Raw genomic sequence first — 19813 nt, forward strand, 5'->3', positions numbered from 1 at the left:
TACAAATACATTGCAGATAGATGGGAAATTTGTTCAAGGAGAAGAAGATTCAGCCAAGTTACAAAACATACCCACTGGAGATAGCGTTGGACCTATGAGTCATTGCTCACCGTTGCTTTAACTCAGCGTAAAATAGCATCGCCCTGCAAAGAAACAGCCCCCCTCAACTCCCACCTTGGCTGCTCTTTCTCTCCTTTGTCAGCACATGTGCACCTGTATTTTTAAAATACAATTATTCATCCCATTGTTTGACCAGTCCCAAGGATTATTTTTTTTATTAATATGTTTTTGTTGAAAGTGCTGTTATTCGACGCAGTTGCGAAGCGCAGGCAAAACATGAAATGGGCTGAGCCCCCGCTTTCCCAGCCGCAGGTCTGTGCCGAAGGGTGGGTGTTGAGGTCCTCGGTGCTGCAGCGGGGACCCTGTTTTACAGGGTAGGCTTTGGGTCAAGAGTGAAGCCGGGTGCATAGTACAGAGGCAGAGCATATCAGGAATTTAGATGAGAGGAAGAACAGCGGGTACTGAGTCCTAAAAATAAAACAGATTAAAAACACAGACTTGATGAGTGAGATAGAAACTGTCAGCTATTTCAGGGATCTTCTATCAGACTGATGAACGCTGTGTAATTCTCATACTGACACGCCAATAAAAACAGGCGGCATTCAGTGGATGCTACTCGGGCAAGACCTAACCTGTACCGGTTTGCAGATATCTGTAGTACATGTATGTGCATTTGTACATATGTATGTCTACATATATATACACATATACACATACACACACATTCAAAATATCTTGTTCAAAAGGTCATATGCAAGCCAGGATAGCTTAAAGGTAGTAAGGATGTGCATGCCAAAGGCATCAATTGGTGTATTTGCTTGCCATAGGTACGTATTGTTGATATATAAATGTTCTCTCTAGCTAAGCTAGCTAGCAAGCATGAACTGCAGGCAGTAGAAGAGATATTGTTCATAAAGGAAGCCATGGCTAGCAAGCTTAGCTGTCAAAAACCATTGGAACAAAAACGCAGTTCTGGGCACGGAATATGGTATGACGTGACGTGTTGCTGAAGGGACTGTTCTGTTATATTGGAAACCTGACTGATTTTTCATACGTTCTTGTGCAGACACAGTGAGCTGAAATACTGAGCTGCAAATAATTTTTGAAAGTTTGATCAAAATTATGGCATATTCAGAAACATATAAATAAAGTAGATTCATCACAAAGTTGTAGCAGCTGGCTATAGTAGGCAAAGCAGAGATCTGCTATATACGCCATGGTTAAAATTCTGAACCAAGAACTCAGGGGGATATTACGTGGTGGAATTAATCTTAGTCATCCTGTACTGTAGGCACTCACCACCACTTTTTCTTAGTCATTTTTCAAGTTTATTTCTTTTTCTATGCCTGAAAGGACCAAAGTCCACATATGAGCCTAATGATACTGGAGAAACATCTGCTTTTCTCTGATGGTATGCCTAATATATGTGTCTATGTTTTTCTTTAAGATGGAGATAGAGTCTTCACACAAAACACATGCTAAAACTTCCAGTTTTCTTTTTGTCAGCAGTATGACTTCTTTGTGATTCACATCAGTAAGGTTTTACAGTAGAAAATAAGCCTTTTACTCCTTGAATTGCCATGAAAATAATGCCATCATATTTGGGGATTTGAGATGCCATCATCCCCAGACTTTCATGATGAAGATTATGACTGAGTCAGCTATCTCTAGTTTTTTTGATTTCTTTGGAGCAGATTGCTTAACTACTTGCATTTTTCCCTTTCTGAGATGCTTTTGATTATGATGGTCATTTTATAGTTTTCCATATTATGTGATTCTGAATTATATATGAGGCAGAAATTTGCTCGTGTGTCATGGTATGTCCAAATGTATTACATCCTATTACTACTGTAAGAGCAACAGATTTTTTTGTCATGTTACCTGGCCAATTTGTAGTTCTACATCACTGCACATGTGCTATATTACACTTACTTTACTAGCTCCACGGGTACATTACATGCCCTAATGGCTTCCTAGGCTTTGTTTTGAAAATGATGAGTTCTGTCTTTTGCAGAACGATGGCTCTAAGTTTATCTCCTTCATGCCACCTTGTATTATGAGTAGCTTTAATAAAGCTTACATTGGCCCGTTTATCTCCCTGCTGGTGTTTTGGTATCATGTGCGGTGTTAAAAAAGTTTCTGTTAGAAAAGTTTCACAAATGTTGGCCTCACGTGTTTGCCTTATCTGTTCTGCTTTTTTTGGTGTGCCTGTTCTGTTCCTTGCACTTTTCTCGTCTCCTTTAGTCTAAAGACATTTTTTCATTCATCAGTTTCTTCTGTCGCTTTAAATGATTTTAACCTCAGAGCAATCCTACACTGACCTATACAAGTTAGTACATTGGTGACGTGAAGGAATTTCTTGTCAAAAGGAACGTATTTTTCACTGACTGGACAAACCAGATGCAGTTTGGACAAACCTTCCGAGCCACTACTGCACAATCTGCACTTGAGAATCTTGGTTTTGTTTTCTCCTGTATTCTCTTCTAAGCTAAGCTTTCGCCATCCTCTTACCTAATGAGCAGTTTGAAAGGCTTAGGTTGTTCTTTCATTGGTGAAGAAATCAAGTTCTGTATTTCCCGGAGAGTACTGCATCACCATAAGAACACTCTATAGCACTTTATTCATTTCAGAAGAGATCCGATTATTTTTCTCTTGCCTCATAATATTTTGAGTCTCTACCAGTGACAGAAATCACTGAGTGATCATATCTGTATAAATGCCTAGGATGCTGACTGAAGATAGTAATGGCCATCAGATGACAGCAGCAGAATTCAGCACAAATAATTTCCTCTCTCATTTTGTAAACCCCAGCAAATATTTCCTATTGCTTTCTGATGAGTTTCTTTAAATAAGAGTTGCATCTTTTGCTGTTAGGTTCCTAATTACATTCATGATATCTTTGCCTGGAGTTTCAAACCATTAGTAGAATTTGATAGCGTAATCATCAGCTACATAACATAAATTTGTACGACCAACATGTTCAGTAGTTTATCTCAAAGATAAACTGGAGTCATCCTGACTAATTTACTATATCCGAGCATGCACTTTGATATGGTAAGTACGGCCCAGTTTTCTTCAATCATGAATAATGTATTGCATTAATCACTCTTGCCATTCCCTTCTTCCAAGCTCTGAAATCTTACACAGAGTGAATTGCACCGTCCAGCTTTATTGATAATGGCAAACTCCTCATACTGTCGTAATGTAAGAATGGTTGTACTGGCTAGACCAAAAATCTACCTAGCCATGCAACTTGCCTCTGATGATGGCCACTATAAGCATCTTTTTGCTTAAGGAAGTTATTTAACATAAGCGCATACGTTACATATTTAAATATTTTACATCTTTTACATGAGTTAACACATGGTATCTGTAATGGAGGAAGCATCACTGAATATTTTACCCTGTCTAGGAATTTGTCCTATTCCTTCTGTAATGATAAATTTGCAAAGGTGTAAGTAATTTTTTTTTTTTTTCTTTGCTGTGAATGGTACTTTCCCAGAGGACTGGTTTAAGAGGCCATAAACACAGCCAGGACTCTTGTTTGCTGGAGTCTTTCTCCAAGTGTAACTTGTTTGGCCCTTTGCCATGATGGTCTGGCAATCTGGATTTGCAAGTGGATCAGAGGCAGAAAGCCATATAACTTGGAAGATATGGATGCCACTGCCTAAAACCAGGGGATGGCTTCATTTTAGTGGCATTTAGTGGCAGTCCCCATAACCTCTCCTAGTCCTCTCGTCCCCAAACCTTCCACCACTGTTCTGCCATTGAAGTCACTGATTTTAATAGATAACGACATGCCCAAACTTACAGGGACATGACACAATATTCTTAAGTGACTGGTCAACTGCAGTTCAAGAGCTATTTCATCGGTGCTTTATTTTTTCCCCTCACTTTAGCTGTTGTAAATCAATACAACCTGGAAAAGATTTCAGGTTACCTGGGAGGCTGAAGCTAAAGAGAAGATACTTAGAAATGCCACAAGAAATCCAAATTTTATGCTCAAACTCTTTAAACTGAAAGACTAACTGACCAGCACTATCAGGGGGCGGGAAATACATGTTTGTTGGGGAATGACTCAACTGTGAATCCTGTGTCTCAGTGAAGGAAGAGACCTGTTTGGAGCGGAAGGAAAGGAAGGTGCAAATAAAGGATGAAGTATCATGTAAGCGCAGCGGGGCTGGCAGAGAGGGACCGCGCCAGGCCGTAGAAGTCACGTTGTGAAGAAGAGAAAGGGATTGCTGTGTCGGGTGGCAGCGGATAAGCCCCATAGTGAAGGCTTGCTGCGATGACCCCGGACAGAAAAACATGTAACGCAGAGACACTTCTTTGTATGGGAATCAGTAATGGTAGCAGGAACATGGTGTGGAAAACGGCTGCAGCCCAGATGCGAGTGGGTGACGGAAAACATCTGGGGAAGGGGGCAGGAGCCGTGGTGACCCAGACGCTGGCTGGGGCGAGGAGGGGTGACACCGCCGGGACTGCCAGCGGGGGCAGGGGAGAGCGGCCCGGCGGGGAGAGGCGCCGAGGCCCCCGACCCGGGCAGGGAGGCCCCTCGCCGGCTCCGAAGAGCGCGGCGTGCGGCCCAGCCCGGCTTCCCCTCCCCGCCGTGCGAGAGCGGCCGGGGCGCTGTGGCCGCCCTCGGCCGGCCTCCTCCCGCCAGCGGAGTCCCCTCCTCCCCGCTGCCTTCCCGGCGGCCGCCGAGCCGCCGGCGGCGAGGGCGGTCGCGGGCGGCCGAGCTGCTCGCGTCTCGCCGGCGCTGCCCATGGGGGAGTGCGGGGTGCCCCCCCAGGTCCAGCTCTTCCTCCGCGCCTGCGAGCAGGGCGACTGCGAGACCGCCCGGCGCCTCTTGGGGCTGCCCGGCGGCGGCGCCGCGGACCCGGCGGCCCCCTCCTCCTGCGGTACCGAGGAGGCGGCGGCGGAGCCCCGCGGCGAAGCGTCCGCCCCACCGGCCCCCGCCGTGCCCGTGGACTGTACCGACGAGGCCGGCAACACGGGTCTGCAGTTCGCCGCGGCGGGGGGCCACGAGCAGCTGGTGCGGTTCCTGCTGCGGAAGGGGGCCTCGGTACAGAGCAGGAACCACTACGGATGGAGCCCCCTCATGCAGGCGGCCAGGTAGGGGGCGGATCCTGGGGAAGGGGGTCTCCGGCCGCCGCCCCGCCTCGCCGCGGGGCACCGGCCTAGTCAGCGGCAGGGCGGTTACCGCGCCGGCGGTGGCCCCTTCGTCCTCAAAATCCCGCTCCGCAGGCTGGGGGAGGGCGTCCGGGAGCGCAGGGGGGCTCCAGGCGAGTCAGCGTGTGTGAGGGCGGGCGGGGAGGCGCCATGTTGTAGGCCGCGGTCGCTCGTCGCTGGTGTAGTTACCCCGGGGGGATCCGAGTGGTCACCTGTTACCTTCCCCGGGGGTGGGTGAGGAGGGGTTGTCGGGTTTAGATTTGGGTAAGTATTACACTGGGGCGTTAGGTTTTCTCTTCCCATATTAAGGATGTGGTGATTGAAGCTGTGCATGCTATTTCTTTGGTAAAGCCAGTGCAGAATCGCAGTCAGAGGTAACTTGAACATGAAAACGCTGCTCCCCTCTTTCCTTCTGTGGAAATAAGATACGTGCGTACCCTTACTTCATTTTCTCTTGGGTTTTTTTGGTATGTGTCTTACCTACCTGTTGAAAAGTCACCTCTGACATAAAACATACTGAAACAAACAGGAATAATTAATTTCACTTGGCTTTTCCATATTTTCCTAAATGACTCGCTGGAGGATATGGAAAATCATTGCTGAGGTTTTTAATGACAAATCTGGATTGCTTTCTGCATCAATGACGCCGTGCTTCGTGTAACCCACTGCTGGGTTGTGGGAGGTTCCCACGTTGCTAATGCTCATGTTTGTGCTTATCTTTACGTATACAAGTACCCCCTGGGTTTACAGACGTGTTTTGCAAGGTTGGAGGGCAGTATTTTCCTGTAATAATTGAATGTTTAATTGAGAGAATAAATGTCTTTTGGGTTTGTTTTTTTTCTTGTTTCATAACAGATTAAAATACTTGGAAGAAAAGAGTCTGTTTCAAAGTCAACGTTTCTCTTTTCAATTAAAGCCCATAGAAAGTTCCCAAAGAATGAGTCACACAGCTGGTTTCCCAGTAAGAACAAGGAAGACAAGGTTCAACAATTTTGTTATTTTATGAAGGTTAAAAAAAGGAAAAAAGTTGCAGAAACATTCTTAGATTTTTTTCCCCTTAATGAAAACCGTATGCTTATTCTCTAAAAACAATAAACTCAAATCACTATAGCCCTCTCACTGTTTTAAAGAAATGACTTGATGCCATTTGAAAAGTGCTGTAGATATCACTGAAACCTGTGGAGAAAGCTTAAAGTGGAAGAGCGTGTTTCTTTTTTCTTTTTAATGGCTAACCAGAAAGGAAGCATAGTGTTTGTACAAATGCAGGTTTCGAACTATGTACATGTTCAATTTTCTGGCTGTGGTTAGTCCTGTTGAAACTGGACAGCAGATAGCATATATGCATAAAATTAATCATGTGTACAGTGGTTGCAGGCTCTACTGGGTGATGTAGTGAAGGCTACCAGGATAGACCTAGGGACTAGACAGGCCCTGGAGGCTTCCTTCTGCAACCATGTACTTTCTGAAAGGAAACTAGGGTCTCATGTCTGCTGTTAGTGGTTAGTAGCGTTCTTCAGGATTTCCTCAACTAATATTTGCTTTGCTGCAGTGTACAAAGGCTGCTTTCAGGATCAGAGCTCGATTGTGTTAAACACTGCACAAGCATATGGTATGCATGATCTGTGCAATGAGAGCACAAAGTACACATCTTGTCAATGTATTATGTTTATTAAAATGTGGGATTCCTGAGCTGAGGAACGGTAAAGGGTTTCCATTTTCTCATGGTTAACTAGCTGGTTGGATGTATGGTGTGCATGATTGTCTTTTGCTTACTGACAAACTACCAGATCCTCTGATAGTCAAGTGGTATCAAAGCTGGGTTACTGGTGAAACTGGTGTCAGAATTCAATACTCTGACCAAGTTCTTTTAGATATTCCACAGAAGAAGGGTTTAATGCTTTAATACCAAGTTTCCTTATTGGAAGATATTTGATGTTACACAGGGTTTTGATTTAGCCTAGTGATACAGCAATCTCCTGAAATCATAACACAAGCCCAACATAGCACTTGCAACACACAGTTGAACCACAAGACAAACAGCACGCCCATTACCAGTCCCTGTATGCTCAACATCACAGTGCTGGGCGTCCCCAGTTGCCGGGAAGGAATACGTGGCTGGAAGCCAACTCAGGCCCCTTGCTCTCTTCAAAATTTGTTTCTTTGGTTGCCCAGTTTTGGTGCTCTGTGTTGGGCTGAGCTGCGTAGGCACTTCCCCCATGCTGGTCTAGCTGACTCAGGAAGATAATACTTTCTATTGATTGTTTTAGGGAAGGCCATTCACAAAGCCAGTTGCCCCACTCTGCTGATAGAGCTGTTTCTCTAAAACAAATGCCACCCTCTGGTCCCCTTTGTGTTGAGAGAAGTTCAGCTTTCTTTACAACAGCTGTGGCCACTCGCTATATTCTTTCCTGAGCTTCATGGGCACATGCCTGTCTTCTCTGAACCTTCTTCCATTGTGAGGGTTTGTTGATGGTTCACAACTGGAAAGCCAGGGATGATGCAAATACAAAAGATTGACTATCCAGTTAATTTTTTTTTTTTTCCTTTAGCATTGACTCTTTGAAGTTTTTACTCTACTTGTTCAATAGTAATGAGGGTACTTAATTAAGATCTCTGCAAACAAACTGGCTTTGGTTCCTGAATGTGATACAGGCCCGGAAATAAGAGGATGAAAGTGACTCTGTGGTTTATGGAAGTTACATGTTGATGTCATGCAGTTGAAAATGAGGCTAGCACGTTGCTGCTTTGGCGAGAACATCCTCTTAAATCGGTGCCTGGTTTATGAGCATGGTCACTGGTACATGTGGAATGGTTTAGTTTACAGTCCTCAGCTGTAAACTAAATTTTGATTGCTTCCCTCCAGTAAGGTCACGACTGTCACATTCAGTGAGCGTGCATGATCCCACATAGTATATTAGTCAATAGGCCAATTTGGTAGCAAAGTTTTCCGTGTTCAGAGTATGTCGGTTTTCTTCGAGAAGCCTCTGCCATCCAAGGTGTTAATTCTCCTCCTTACCTCTTTCTCTCAAGGTTTGGACATCTAAGCGTGGCTCACATCTTGCTGGAGAATGGTGCTGATCTCAATGCACAGAATAAGTTAGGAGCCAGTGTCCTCACAATGGCCTCCAGAGGTGGCCATATCAGCATGGTGAAATTGTTGCTGGAATCTGGAGCTTTTGTAGACAATTACGACCATTTTAGCACGAGTGTACTTAACAGCAGCAGAGACGACCTTCCCGATATCACTCCACTAATGGCAGCTGCTCAGCATGGACATGAGGCAGTGGTACATCTGTTATTAGACTGGGGAGCTGATTGTAATTACACTGTGAAGACTATGGGCTGGAGTCCTTTAATGCTGGCAGCTGTTAGTGGAAAGGTGAGCTTGGCACAGCAGCTCATGGAGAAAGGTGCCAATCCTGATCACCTGAATGTACTACATAAAACACCTTTTGAAATCTCTGTTGGCTTCAAACACAAAGACATGAAGGACTACCTGGAATCTCTCACAACGATCAGACCCCAGGCAGGTATGGAGCGTTAGTTTTTTGTTTCGCTTTCTTGAAGTTTTGATTGCATATTTAGAAATTGAAGGGGTTATTTTGTATGTACATGATGTTCTTTATAATTTGTAACTAGACTCTTTTGAAAATGTTGGAGTAGGTACACCTACCTTGGGTGAGGCAGGAATGCCCAGCTTTAGCAGATTTCATCCACGTTAGTGTGATGAGATTCCTGTCCTGCAATAAAAATCATGTGAAACATTTTAAAATGTTTTAGTGTTTTAAATGTTTTTTGCTTTTTAAACACATGATCCAGGTGCTCATTTAGGAAGACAATTACGAAGGCCTACTTGAAATGGCACTAAAGAAGGGACATCAAAACCAGAATAGGATATCAAAGAAAGGATATCACAGACTCAAAGAAAACATAAAGATATAACATCTAGAAAACCTGCCTTGTAAGGAGAGACTGAGGAAGTTCAAGCTGTCTTGTTTCATGAAGAGGTGGTTAAGAGGTGTGATTAATAAAGTGTCCACATTAAGGACAGGAAGTCCAATACTGGAGGGCCTTTTTATATGGCAGCCAAAGAAAAAAGCTGTGAGTTTAAAGTTAGAAGAATTTGAGTGGGAAATAAGATGCTGTGTTTTGCGGTGAAGCTTAGACCTGGAGTGACTTAGTAGAGGTGTGCAGTCTCTAACAGTTGCAATCAAGGTTAAATGCCTTTCTAAAACTCATCATCGGATTGTCTTCACTGGGTGTCACATACAAGGCCTGTGACATGCAGAAAGCCAGATGAAGTTAACCTAAAGGTTTCTTCTAGCAGTCTCTGAATATTTGAAACCTCCTCAAAGTCCTTTGATAGTGGACTGTGTATTCTAAGAAAACCAAGTATTAATGTGGATGAATAACAAGTCGGCATGTCCTCTACTTTTCTGTTCCTTGAAGGAGAGGGGAATACTTAATTAACTTCAGGACTTCATAAAATTTATAAACAACCTCCTCCCCTCAAATGTGAATATGCCTCTGTGTGTGTGCACACACACAGATAGGCACACACGCTGTGCTTGTGTATGTACAAAACTAGATTAAAATAACATTATTTCAATGCAGATCTCAAGTAAAATGAAGTTAAGAAATGCTGCTTTTATGGTTTTTATTTTTGTCCTGTAATGCATTCATTATGTGCACTGAATGAGGTAAGAGAATTGATGAAGAAACATTTTGTGACTGTGTAATTAAATAATGTGTGGTGGTCATGTAGCTTTAGCCATGAGCGTGGATGGATATAAGAAATCCAGGATTTTGTAGAGGTAATATCTTGTACTAGGTGATATCAAGGCTTAGGAAGGTGTGAACAAATTTAGACTACAACATTCTTCCTTCAGTCTTAACCAGTATATCCAGTACTGCACACTCAACCAAAAGGACAGAATAGTATGTTGCATGTCTTTACCAGTAATTTTCCAAGGTTTTTTTAATTACTAAGCAAATTTGTGTTCTGTTCACAGTTTTTTATATGTAATTTCCTAGGATTTTTATTTTTATTGAAGATAAAGATTAAACCTACTTGCTGCCACCTGTCAGTTTGAAATGGTAATGAATTTAGTTTTTAAAAATTTTTTACTTACTGCGGCTATCTCTCCCAGATACCTTTCCAAATTAGCTTTTCTTTCTAGCTCGTTCTATAAAATAATATTATGAATGTCTTATATTAGTTTTGTTAAAGTATTGTGGCTTTGCTTCTTTTTCCTTCTCCAGAAGTTTGTTTATGCTAACAGAAATACATTAAATCTGTTTCTGAAATCAGGCAGTTTGGTTTGGACGTTGTGTTGGACATTTGAATGTCAGTAAGTCATTTCAGAGGTTGAGACCTTATTCTGTATGTGGCTGTTCGGGGACACTTTTCAAGGTATTTGTCCTTTATGATGCAGATGCGTGCTGGGAGGTGCTTAAACAAAAGTGTTTGGAAGAGCTTCATCTGGCTTTTTCAGCTTTGGAGTACTTGCTATGAAATCTAAGGATGTGGCTAGCCTTAGAAAGAACCTTTTCCAGGTGCTCCCACCCATCCAGCCATGGTGGCAGAAAGCCTGTAGGGTAGGATAGTCCACTCCAAGCTCTCTGCTACTTGTGATACCCAAATAGGCTTATTTAAATCTTATCTAATTATGTCTATATTACACTACCATGTGGACATGTCCACAATCCCAGCCACACTACCAGGCAGAACTGGCTGACTGTAGATGTTTGCTCATGACCCGTCTCTGAGGAATAGACATCAATAGGTTACAGTACACAGAGAGAATCAGACATCTGTGGGATTGACTCGTGCAGCGCTTTATACCTTGCCCATGCGTTTGCACATACGGAACGTATATGCAGGCAGAGTTGGCCTGATGAGTCTTGAAAGTGTTCTGTAGTCATATGACTTAAAGTGTTGAAGAAGTCTCTGTTTAAGCTAGGAGAGTGGACTTGCGTTAAAGCAGGTGAGTGTTCCTGACACCTCTGCTGAGGGGGAGTTTCCATCAGCAGAAGAGTAGTAACTAACTGGGGGTAAAAATGTTAAACTTCCACGCAAATTTCTGCATTGGTTTTTGACCATGGCTTCAGTCTCCTCCTAGCACTGGAGTCTTGTATATCCTGGGAAGAAAAAAGATCCTTTCGCTCATATGGAAGGCAGCAGAAGAGGAACTTGTCTTCTGATCCATTGCCATAGATAGGGCCAATTGCCTTCCAGAAGAAAGCAACTCTCTTCTCAGGGCTGTTTTCAGTAACAAATTCAAAACTACTTGAAATGGCCTGGGTGTTGCTTGCGTTCTGTCCCTGTCCTTGCTTCAGCTTACTTGGACGGCAGTCCTTCCTTCTGGCATCTCCTCATGGTCTCCTGCTCCCTGAGGCTGCCTCTTCCAGGCTTTTCACAGGCCAAGTATGGAGTCTGGTCCTTTTCTAAACTAGTCTTTTGAAATCTGTTTTCCAATGGTAAGCTCATACACAGTTCCTTCTGTAAGATCAGTTTCTGAACCAGGAGAAAATGTAGGACCCACAGCTCTCTTTCCCAGTCTTAAAATAAGAGTTTCTCATGTTTTTGGGGGCTTTCCAGCAATTGCTTTTGTTCAGCATTTTCAGATGACTTCCTTTGGAGTCAAGCTATGAACATCAACCTTTTCTGTATTATCATAAAAATGACAGAATCGGGCTCGGGAAATATCTCAACGTCTCCTTGTTTTCCTTAAAATCTTTTTACCGCATTGGTTCTGTAGTGTCAGTAATGCTTTGGAAGATGGAGAAGGATATATTTTTCTGGCTTGAGTGGAAAGTGTAAAATATGTCACTATTTTTTCCTCATCTTATATAGTGTCAGCAGTTTCGAAGCACTTTGAAGGCATGTCAAAGGAAAGATCCTTCACTCAAAATATTAAAATTTCTAATAATTACAGTTCTTACTATGGGGATGATGATCTGGGAGCTGAAGGATATCTATTAATGCACAAGCAGCAAGCCTGTGTAGTTACATCATCGCTATTATTTTTGTGACCTTCACAAATTAACCTGGCAATACTGAAGAGGAAATAAAAATGAGACACCTTGTAAAACTCCTTTTGAGTCACCTTTCAAAATAATCCTGTACTATTTGAGTGTTTGCTGTTGTACAGAGGATTACACCAGACCACAGAACCATACTGTGGTTCTTTAATTGATATTTTAGTCTTCCAGGCAGGAAACACAGAAGTTTCCAAATACAATTTCTTGATAGAGAATGGAGTTGAAAGGCAAAAGCCTGTACTGGTGCTTTATTATAGTTTGTAGCTTTAACTCTGCACAGAGAACCATACAGTTGAGTCATTCTTGCCAAAGGGAATAAAAAGGTTATCAGTGCTTTCTTTGTTCTTATTAAATGTATGTCCAAACATATATTTTATAGTACTTTTATGTAAATTTTTTAATAGTTTTTGCTATAAAAATTTTACTAGAAATTTTTGCTTTTTTAATGATTGCTAATAGAAATATTTATATTTCTTCCAGATACAGAAAAGAGGCAACCTGATGTCTTTCATGCTTTGAAATTGGGTAAGTACTGACAGGACTTTTCCACCATGTCTGGTTCTTGTAACTTCAGAGCATGTTTGTTTGTTAATATGGGAAACTGAGACATGTTCTGTTTTTACACGCAGCTTTGATTTTTCCCTTATTTTTCTTTTAATTTTAAAAATACATTTATTTCTGTAGTTTATTTTTCTTCACATTCCAATATGAAAAAAATCTTTATGAACTCCTGGTTGTGCCCTTCATGCCAAAATGGTGTGATTTAGTAGTTCCAGTTATTCTAAGACCATGCTACCTTTAATGTGTTTTTTTTTCCCCCTTCCTGATAAAATTGGAAGTATGAAAACAAAAGTGCTAATTGGTGCAAAAAATGTGCTGGCCTCTACTCCATATGAGCATTGTAATTGTTCTTTAAAGTTGCTTCAAGAAAAGAATAAGTGTCTCAGATCTTGCATGTTCTCTCATGAGTCACTCTCAAGAGTGACTTTCATGAGCACACAACTGGTAAAATTGTTCCGTGGCAAACAGAAAGAGCCAGTGCCATCCTGTTGATTTAAATTTGATCCAGGCTCTGATGGGTTGCACCCGTGGTGGATGGCAAGCTACTTTCTGATTACCTGTTTTCCTGGATCTTCCAGCATAGGAAAAAGTGCTGAAATGATGGGTTTGGCTTGAGGCTTGCTATCTGATGGGTTTGGCATGGGAAAGAGGACTATTCACTTTCTGCTGAGGTTCCTGATAATGTCGCAGGTCCAGAAAACTCTGCACTGTTTGCAATCTCTTTGACAGGTTAGAGAGATTCAGTTCTTGAACTGTATCTGATTACTGCTCTTACAGTTGGTATTTTGCTACTTAAATGTGTTTTCAGCTATATGATAGCACATTTAGCCTATTGTCAGCAGTCCTAGCTATATAGGCAGTCAGAAAAAAAATAGTAGTAAAGAAAAGTTCCTGATGTATCTATTTAATATTTTCTTTTCAAATATTGGAAGATGTCATTCTTATGTGAGATTAAATCTTATGTCCAGTGAAGTCATGAGAGGTGTCCCATGAGACCTAAGAGGTTTGTTTCTTCTCCAGTCAACCTGCCCTTACTTGGGACTAAGATGCCCCAGACAATGAGGAAACATTGGTAATACAGCCTTGTGCATGCAGTGGACCTAATAAGCCTTACCGGGGCTGTGCTTTCTGTGTCGGTGGCATAGAAAATCTGGTCAGTGCACTGAAAGCTGGCTCTACCCCTCCTGACTGTGATATGTGCTTACAGAATAAGTGAGCTTTAGGGTTGAACACAACTGCCTCTCATTTCAGCTTTTTTGTCCATGTTCCCACTCCTGACTGTAACATAATCATGAAGCCTTTGGTGTGGTTCACCTTCTTGCTTTCAACAGGGAGCTGCAACCTGAAGAGAGCTCCGAGTTAGCAACTTTCATAGATTCTGATGGATTTTTAGATCTTTTATTATTATTATTATTATTATTAGTAGTAGTAGTAGTAGTAGTAAATGAGTGATTTTTGTGAAGAAAAATACCATTTTTTCCTCAACATCTGTCCAAATGGATTTCAGCAATGCATCTTTAAATCGACAATTGTCTTCCAAGTTTTATTGTCGCTGCATTCCTATTGAAAAGTTAGAGGTGCGTTTTAAATGGTCAAGCCTGGCCTTAGCATTCAGATCTCATCCTGGGTTTGGTACAACAGTTTAACAGTTGCTTTTCAATTGACCATCATAAGTCACAGTCTCAGGAGCTTCATGGCTTTTCAGACTGCCAGAACTGGAAATGAGCAGACATAATAGTAGAGAAGAAAGAGGTGATAGGTAGCAGTACCGGCAGCTCCCTCTTAAATGTCGACTCTTCACACGTAAGCTACCAAAACCTCTTCCTAGGAAGGCCTCAGGTCTGTTAGATTTTAGAGAGTTCAGCTGCCCTTCTTGTACTCCTGTGACTTTTAGTTTGAGATTGTTGTGGTTTAACCCGGCAGGCAGCTAAACACCACACAGCCGTTCGCTCACTTCCCCCCACCCCCAGTGGGATGGGGGAGAGAATCGGGGAACAAAAAAAGTAAAATTCGTGGGTTGAGATAAAGAGAGTTTAATAGGACAGAAAAGGAAGGGAAAATAATAATAATAATAATGATAAAAGAGTATACAAAATAAGTGATGCATGATGCAATTGCTCACTACCCGCTGACCGATGCCCAGCCAGTTCCCGAGCAGCAGTCACCACCCCCCAGCCAGCTCCCCCCAGTTTATATACTGACCATGACATCATATGGTATGGAATATCCCTTTGGCCAGTTTGGGTCAGCTGTCCTGGCTGTGCCCCCTCCCAGCTTCTCACTGGCAGGGCATGAGAAGCTGAGAAGTCCTTGACTAGTGTAAGCACTGCTCAGCAACAACTAAAACATCGGTGTGTTATCAACATTGTTCTCATCCTAAATCCAAAACACAGCACTGTACCAGCTACTAGGAAGAAAATTAACTCTATCCCAGCTGAAACCAGTACAAGATTTATAAACGTTGGTGCTGAGTTGGAAGGAGCCTTAGGGGGGGAGCCAAATGAATACTGGTCAGCATACTCCTTCTGTTTTTTTCTGAAATACTTGACTGTGGATGGCAGCACTGTTAAAAAACCAACTCACTAGGTTAAGAAGTGTCCAGGCCAGAGTTCAAAGTCAATTCTGGAGTCTCTGTAGGTTCCAGAGTTTCTGATTAACAAAGTCTGTGATGCGGGTCTGTGTTAAAAAAGCCACCTGCTGTCTTTTACTAAATTGGGACATAAAAAAAGTAGTTCTGTGCTTTTGTATTTTCCCCGTTCCAAGAAATTAGCTGAGTGGCGTGGGTGGGTGTTAGTTCCAGTGAGTGCATTCAAGTGCCTGCAGGGGTTGTCTGGGATTCTGACTGGCTTTCCAAGGAAAATGTGCATGCCTGTGATTGAGTTAAAGGCAGCTCGTGTCATGAAGCAGTTTACCATCTGAAGGTTTTTTTAAGGGTGAGAATTTTTCCATTTGCATGGCAGTTGATGATTTGCTTCTTCTTGCCTTTGTTCCTATGGTGTTACATATTCGATCACAGATATCTTTTTTTTCCTCTTAGCTGCTTCCCTGCTTTTGCCTGCCATATGTCATCAAAAAAGTAAGGGAGCTGGGTGAGCTTAAGCTCTCTGCTTAAGACGACCCTGACTGCCTCACACATTTTTAAAAAGTGCTTGTTCCTACCTTTATTAAGATTTAGAAAAAAACCCACAACCTGGTTAAAATATGTTCAGTAGCATATTTTGTACTGCTTTTTGTAATGTAGACAAGAAGTCAGTGACTACCAGCCTCTTTATGTGGAAACTTGAACTTTAGGTTCGCTTTTAAAGAACTAGAAAGATGACAGGAATAATGCATTACTCTTGAGCAAGGAGAAGGGAAGTTTCGCATTGGAGATTTGGTTTAAATATTGGAGGCAGAATTAAAAAAAAAAACAACTTTCTGAATTAAGAAAGTTGAGCACTGGAATAGATACAATTCCACAACCTCCCAAGGAATTAATCAGTAGAAGTTTTTAGAATCAGTGAACCACCTTTGTAAGAGGAACTTATGGGTCAGTGTGACATAGGGTGTTGTTCTATCTGCTTAAGGCAAGGGATGGCCTCCACCACCTTTCAGAGTGCCTTTGTACCCACTCGCTTTGATTCTATAATTGTTGCTTTCTGTGATTTCAGCCTATGGAAATAAAACAGGGATCTTCGTCCTGCTGAAGGACAAATCAGGGTGTCTCAGCATCATCAGTTTTCCTTGAACAACATCATTTTATGACAATTTAATAGAAATATTCCCTACTCATGTCTTCACATGTGGGATGCACTGCAGTTTCTACAGCCTTTATAGCTTAGTCGTTAATTTCAGAAAATTATTCTTGTAATGGGATTGTACTATAAGTGTACAGGTAGGGAAAATGAGGGAAAACAGTGCCTTCTGCTTATATCACAATTTTATGCAGCCTGGGAAGATGTACTGATCAACTAGAAGACCAAAGATCAGTACAAATATTTAGCTTTAGTGTTGCAGTTGCTCTAGTACTTTATTTTTTCTTTTTTAATTCCATTAAATATAGACCAATGTCAGCAAATCAAAATACATATGAATTCAGTGGCTAAGCAGTTCTCTGTTGCTCATGTAGATTATGTTTTATCCCTGTTTTACAGGAAACTTTCAGCTGGTTAAAGAGATCGTCGATGAAGACCCAAGTCAGGTCAATATTACCAATGTTGACGGTGCATCTCCATTAATGATTGCGGCTGTAACTGGACAGCTGCTCCTTGTTCAGCTCCTTGTTGAGAAAAATGCTGATATTGACAAACAGGATAATGTTCATGGCTGGACAGCACTAATGCAGGCCACATACCACGGGTAAGATATGTGCTCTCTTTGGGTCTAGCAGTAAAGAAGTTTCATTCTTCTTACATCCCAGTAGAAAAAATCTTCTTGATACTGACTCTGGAAGCAGAGGGGTCTTATGAGAAATTGAGAGACTTGTGGGCTCAGTTTTCCATGACTGTTGGACTGCACTTTCAGAGCAGACCTGAATGCCGTTTGGATTTCAGAATGAGCGGCACATTTGGGAACTTGAATCTTGCTCAGTAAGTGCTGGGAACATAGTGCTGCAGGCAGGCACCGGGAGCTTTGGTGCAGATTTCAACTTCCATCCTTTGATGTTTTTTAGTGTTTTGTAAGATAGTATCACCCCCTGCCAGGGTTGTAGGCCTACATCAAGTTGTGAAACTTCAAGGCAATCACCCTTCTATGTGCCATATTTTCCAGTCTTAAAACCATACTTATGTTCCCCTATTCAGTCTTTAGTTTTCATGGAGTTTTCTGAAATGCACCCGCTGGAGAACTGATTGTCATTTTCTCTAGAGCTACTTTATAAAATGCAGGTAGGCACTTAAGAGTCAGACCCCAGAAATTGGCCTGGTACTTCACATGTGATCTCTGTCGTATACTTTGCATTGTCTGAATATAGGATATTCGGTTTAGGAAGGCGAACTTTTCTTCATTGTTGTAGACAAGGCCCTCAGCAAGGTGAAGATTCACTTCACTGCCTGGTAATGCTCACATTAGTTGTACAAATGCAGATATGCTGCTCCAGCTTTTATTTTTAGTCAGCAGATCTCATTGGACTATGAAAGTGGTAGTTCCTGGTTTGGTACGGCCTTCTGATTACTACCCACTGCTGGTTATACAGGCTGGCAGTGATGAGGTTGCGGAGAGAAGTCCTGCAGCGATCAAAAGGGACTTCAGGGCACTGGGGCGACTGGTTCAAGGATCGGGAGCACAGGTAGTGTTTTCCTCTATCCCTACAGTGGCAGGGAAGGATACTGAAAGGAGCAGGAAAACACACCTGATCAACGCGTGGCTCAGGGGCTGGTGCCGTCGGAGGAATTTTGGCTTTTTTGATCATGGGGAGGTTTACATGGCACCGGGCCTGCTGGTGACAGACGGAGTCCAGCTGTCTCACAAGGGAAAAAGGATCATGGCTCATGAATTGGCAGGGCTCATTGAGAGGGCTTTAAACTAGGTTCGAAGGGGGAAGGGGATAAAACCAGGCTCACTAGAGATGAGCCGAGGGGTGGCGTGCCGATGCCGGGGGCGAAATCGATAGCCCAGCTCAAGTGCATATACACCAATGCACGCAGCATGGGCGGCAAGCAGGAGGAGCTGGAAGCCATTGTGCAGCAGGAGAGATATGACTTAGTCGCCCTCACAGAAACATGGTGGGGTGACTCTCACGACTGGAGTGCTGCAATGGATGGCTACAGACTCTTCAGAAGGGACAGGCGAGGAAGGAGAGGCGGTGGGGTGGCCCTGTATGTTAGGGAGTGTTTTGATTGTATAGAGCTCAACGATTGTGATGATGGTACGGTTGAGTGTTTATGGGTAAGGATGAGGGGGAAGGCCAACGAGGCAGATATCCTGCTGGGAGTCTGTTATAGACCACCCAACCAGGATGAAGGGGCGGATGAAGCATTCTATAAGCGGCTGGCAGAAGTTTCTCAATCGCTAGCCCTTGTTCTCGTGGGGGACTTCAACTTCCCGGACGTCTGCTGGAAATACAACACGGCAGAGAGGAAGCAGTCTAGGAGGTTCCTGGAGTGTGTGGAAGACAACTTCCTGACACAGCTGGTAAGTGAGCCTACCAGGGGAGGTGCCTCGCTCGACCTGCTGTTTACAAACAGAGAAGGACTGGTGGGAGATGTGGTGGTCGGAGGCCGTCTTGGGCTTAGCGACCATGAAATGATAGAATTCTCGCTTCTTGGTGAAGTAAGGAGGGGGGGCAGCAAAACCACAACCATGGACTTCTGGAGGGCGGACTTTGGCCTGTTCAGGACGCTGGTTGAGAGAGTCCCTTGGGAGACGGTCCTGAAGGGCAAAGGGGTCCAGGAAGGCTGGACGATCTTCAAGAAGGAAGTCTTAAAGGCGCAGGAGCAGGCTGTCCCTGTACGCCGTAAGAAGAATGGGCAGGGAAGACGACCGGCCTGGCTGAACGGGGAGCTCTTGCTGGGACTCAGGAAAAAAAGGAGAGTTTACCGCTTGTGGAAGAAGGGGCAGGCGACTCAAGAAGAGTACAGGGATCTTGTTAGGTCGTGCAGAGAAGAAATGAGAAAGGCAAAAGCCGAGCTAGAACGCAATCTGGCAGCTGTTGTTAAAGACAACAAAAAAAGCTTTTACAAATATATTAATGACAAAAAGAGAGCCAAGGAGAATCTCCATCCTTTATTGGATGCGAGGGGGAACATTGTCACCGAGGATGAGGAAAAGGCTGAGGTACTCAATGCCTTCTTTGCCTCAGTCTTTAACAGGCAGACCAGTTATCCTCAGGGTACTCGGCCCCCCGAGCTGGAAGACGGGGACGGCGAGCAGGATGAACCCCCCGTAATCCAGGAGGAAGCAGTCAATGACCTGCTATGCCACCTGGACACTCACAAGTCTATGGGGCCGGATGGGATCCACCCGAGAGTGCTGAGGGAGCTGGCAGAGGTGCTCGCCA

General features: G+C 43.3%; 1 protein-coding gene across 5 annotated transcripts in view; it reads left to right on the plus strand.

Annotated features, from left to right (window-relative positions):
• Nucleotides 1-4825: 4825 nt before the first annotated feature.
• Nucleotides 4826-19813, plus strand: part of ANKS6 (ankyrin repeat and sterile alpha motif domain containing 6) — a 52415-nt gene continuing 37427 nt past the window's right edge. For 4 of the 5 annotated variants that reach the window (XM_076330190.1, XM_076330192.1, XM_076330191.1 and 1 more), the window contains exons 1-4: nt 4826-5175; nt 8263-8762; nt 12757-12801; nt 16971-17175. In XM_076330190.1, coding sequence (XP_076186305.1) covers nt 4826-5175; nt 8263-8762; nt 12757-12801; nt 16971-17175 — 1100 coding nt within the window. Of the gene's footprint in view, nt 5176-6087; nt 6194-8262; nt 8763-12756; nt 12802-16970; nt 17176-19813 lie in introns of all 5 variants that reach the window. The other variant, XM_076330193.1, reaches the window with a different exon arrangement.

Source organism: Aptenodytes patagonicus, chromosome 2 (genome assembly GCF_965638725.1).
Source record: "Aptenodytes patagonicus chromosome 2, bAptPat1.pri.cur, whole genome shotgun sequence".
Classification (NCBI taxonomy): Eukaryota; Metazoa; Chordata; class Aves; order Sphenisciformes; family Spheniscidae; genus Aptenodytes; species Aptenodytes patagonicus.